General features: G+C 42.1%; 1 protein-coding gene across 1 annotated transcript in view; it reads right to left on the reverse strand.

Annotated features, from left to right (window-relative positions):
* Positions 1–1,988: 1,988 nt before the first annotated feature.
* Positions 1,989–3,469, reverse strand: part of cfap58 (cilia and flagella associated protein 58) — a 30,893-nt gene continuing 29,412 nt past the window's right edge. Inside the window, exons 14-16 of the mRNA XM_014027994.1 lie at positions 2,821–2,940; positions 2,549–2,673; positions 1,989–2,460 (exon numbers count right to left, since the gene is read on the reverse strand). Of these exons, the coding sequence (XP_013883448.1) occupies positions 2,349–2,460; positions 2,549–2,673; positions 2,821–2,940 (357 nt within the window). The 3' untranslated portion in view covers positions 1,989–2,348. The remainder of the gene's footprint in view (positions 2,461–2,548; positions 2,674–2,820; positions 2,941–3,469) is intronic.

Raw genomic sequence — 3,469 nt, forward strand, 5'->3', positions numbered from 1 at the left:
CGTGATAAATGCATGAATCAGTTTTTCTGCATCATTTTTGGACAAAATGTTTCTAATTTTAGTGATATTACTCAGGTGGAAGAAGGCTGTCCTGATAACATTTTTAATTTGGGGGTTAAAAGACAAGTCCTGATCAAAACCACCACACAAACATGTTTATTTTCTGAGGCGGTACATTCAATTCCTTRTAAGGTGGACGAGTCCAGCTCTGCAACTGAAACGTACACTCACATTTTCTCAACATGTCAGTTTGTACCAAGTACTCCAGACACCACACCTGCTTTCCTTTTCTGATTTCCTGAATGGTCTGCCAGAACCACCTTGAGGACAACTGAAAGTCCTTGTCCATGGCCTCCCCAAATTCCACTTATGCCTAAGTTTTTGCATCCACAGTCCTTCTGGCAACCCTGTAATGCCTGTCAGCTGGTGTACACCAGAGGGTCCTTTAGTTGATGCCAATGACCAATGACCTTTAGGCCACAGCTCCTGGAAGCCACGTCTACTATAGAAACCCTGAACATGGTCCATTTAGATTCCATGTCCCCAGCCTCCCCTGAGACGTGAAAAACTCTCCACACAGAAGTCTGGTAACAGAACACTGTTTGGGTTCAGTTCAGGAAGGCCTTTCTTCCTAGTCACCTCCTTCCAGATGAACAAATTAGGAGTTGTTCATTTTTATAAGAAGATAAACTGTGTCAGCTACAAACACTCTGCTAGCCTTTTTGGACACCCTAGTCACAGCTTGAACCCTTGGAGACCAGAAACTGGTCAACATGTGGGAGACTGTCCTGTCAGAGTTTCCCCATTCAACCTGAGAACATGTAGAGACCATTTCCAGTGCTTTCCTGGAGTGTTCAACAGGAAACCTTCTACATCAAAGTCAGATCTCTTATTATATGGTTATGGTAATTATTCTGGGATAATGTCCTGATGCATCTCAGTAATCCAGGAAGAAAAAATCAAAAAGAAAAAAATAAGCAGGTCCTCTGGATGGGTTCTTCTTTAGTGAAGCGTTTCATCTCCCCTCCAAGAGAGTTCTTCAGACGAGCTACTTCGTCGGGTCAGGACTCTGCAGTTTACACTCAACTACAGGCAGGACTCTGCAGTTTACACTCAACTACAGGCCAGGACTCTGCAGTTTACACTCATCTACAGNCCCTCTTTGTGTTGGTATCATTGGGGCCCTGATTCACACCTTTTGCTCACAGGGGGCGGAGTCATACTTGCAATAACAGCGTTGTAGGAGGACAACTGGACACGCAGGCCTCCACCGTCTATGCTGGCTCTGTTCAAAAGAATGAGCCAGCACAGAGGAGCTACTTCGTCGGGTCAGGACTCTGCAGTTTACACTCAACTACAGGCCAGGACTCTGCAGTTTACACTCAACTACAGGCCAGGACTCTGCAGTTTACACTCATCTACAGGCCAGCAGTCACTCTTTCAGGGATGAAGATGTTCGCATCCTTGATAGAGAGGAACGTTGGTTTGAGAGAGGAGTAAAGGAAGCCATCTTTGTGAAGAAAGACCATCCACCATTAAACAGAGGTGGAGGCCTCCGTTTTCAGTTGTCTTCCGCCTACAATGCTATCATTGCGAGTATGACTCAGCCCCCTGTGAGCAAAAGGTGTGACTCAGGGCCCCACTGATACCAACACAAAGAGGGAAAAAACAAAAACAAGGGGACGTTGAGCCCCGCTTGCATTCACTACATTCACATAACACGACACGGGTCAGGTGATGGTGCACATGACCCTCTATGAATAATAGAACTAATCAAGCCTACTGTTAGGCGATGGCCCTCTTTTGCATGTGACTAACCTGTTTGTCCATGTGGAGGCGGAGCTTATAAGGCTGAGTTCACCTGAAACTCATCAGACTGAAGAAGTCTCTTGGAGGAGAGACGAAACGTTTCAGTAAAGAAGAACCCATCCAGAGGACCTACTTATTTTTTTCTTTTTGATTCTGGGATAATAACAATCAGAGACTCATTAAAGTAACAGTACTTCCTTTATTTATTTTAATATGTAATTATACCAGGTAGTTTCCCTTCTCTCATCCTAAATATGGTTTAATCAGAATCTTGTTAATCCATATTTACTGTCTGAACATCAGTTTCAGTCATCCWTGAATTTGACCATCTTTTTGCCATAAAATTTACCTGAAATTATTTATTCATAACTTATGATACGTAAAGATTGTAATAAAATCCAATAAATAGCTAAAGTATAGCTGTCCCATTTCTTCTGTGAGATGTCAGGGTGTTTACTGTGCTGACAGACATAAAGAGGAGTTTGTTAACTCAAAACAAAAGTTATGTTTTACAGCTGGTAATAACTTGTTCAGAGATGCTAACATCTCACAGGTGGGTCAGTCTTGAAGCCTCCACCKGTGAAGTGAGGTCTGCTGCTCAGCTGGGTCACAGGCTCCAGTTGATCCACTTTGGTCCTGGTTTTCTGCTCACTAAAGATGAATAAAACAAAGCATTACAGAGAGTGAATAAAACCCACGTACATTAATGATTACAACATAAAACAAAATCAGTCCTTACCTGTGCAGCTTCTTTTGATTCAGATACTTCTTTTTCACATTTTCTAACTCACTGGTCAGCCTTTGATTTTCAGTTTTGTACTCTTTTATGTTTGAGTTGAGCATTGTCAGTTCTGCTATCAGCGCCTGTAGAATCACAGAAAACACTCAACAACAGAAGGGATTACTGAGACGCATCCAGTCAAGTCATACAGTAAATAAAATGGAGACATGCCAGACAACCACAAACACAGGGGAACATGTATAAACTGAAGAAAGCCTGGGCCTGATGACCTTCAGTTTTTTGGTGCGCTCTCTGAGGGTCCACTGACACTGCTGCAGCTGYTCAGCTGCCTCTGGACCAGGCCGCTTGGCCAAAATCTGCTTCAGCTCCACATACAGCTTCTCCTTTTCCTTGGTAGGAAATTAGAAAAGAAAACGTTTATTTTAGATGAGCAGCATGAAAAATATTTTTTAGACTCAGAACCTTTTGGATTAACAAAGAAAAGGAAAAGTAAGCAAGTTCATTTGTGTCTAAGAGCAGAAACAAACTTTATTTCTGATGTGTTCTCATTTTGAAAAATTTGTTAAAAGAGGTTTATTGAGACCTTTTACCCACCTACTATAATTTTGTTGTGGAAGGTTTTAACATTAAACTAAGCCTTTTTCAGCCTGAAAAACGAATATACTACAAACCTGAACCATTATAAAACTAGAAGCACTCGGAGAGTGCAAACCTCCGCCAAGACCAATTTCACCCATCCTGTAAGAGTTAATGTGCAAAAGCAGAGATGGAAACAAATTTACAGAATAAGTTCTGATGTAGTGAACATTTAAGCAGCAGTATGCACGGGATTTCTTCTCGGTGGAGTCCAATGTGAAAAAACATAAAGTCAGACTCGTCACCCGATGTTATTCATGGTCAAACTGGTGTGGGATTAAG

Source organism: Austrofundulus limnaeus, unplaced genomic scaffold (genome assembly GCF_001266775.1).
Source record: "Austrofundulus limnaeus strain Quisiro unplaced genomic scaffold, Austrofundulus_limnaeus-1.0 Scaffold707, whole genome shotgun sequence".
Lineage (NCBI taxonomy): Eukaryota > Metazoa > Chordata > Actinopteri > Cyprinodontiformes > Rivulidae > Austrofundulus > Austrofundulus limnaeus.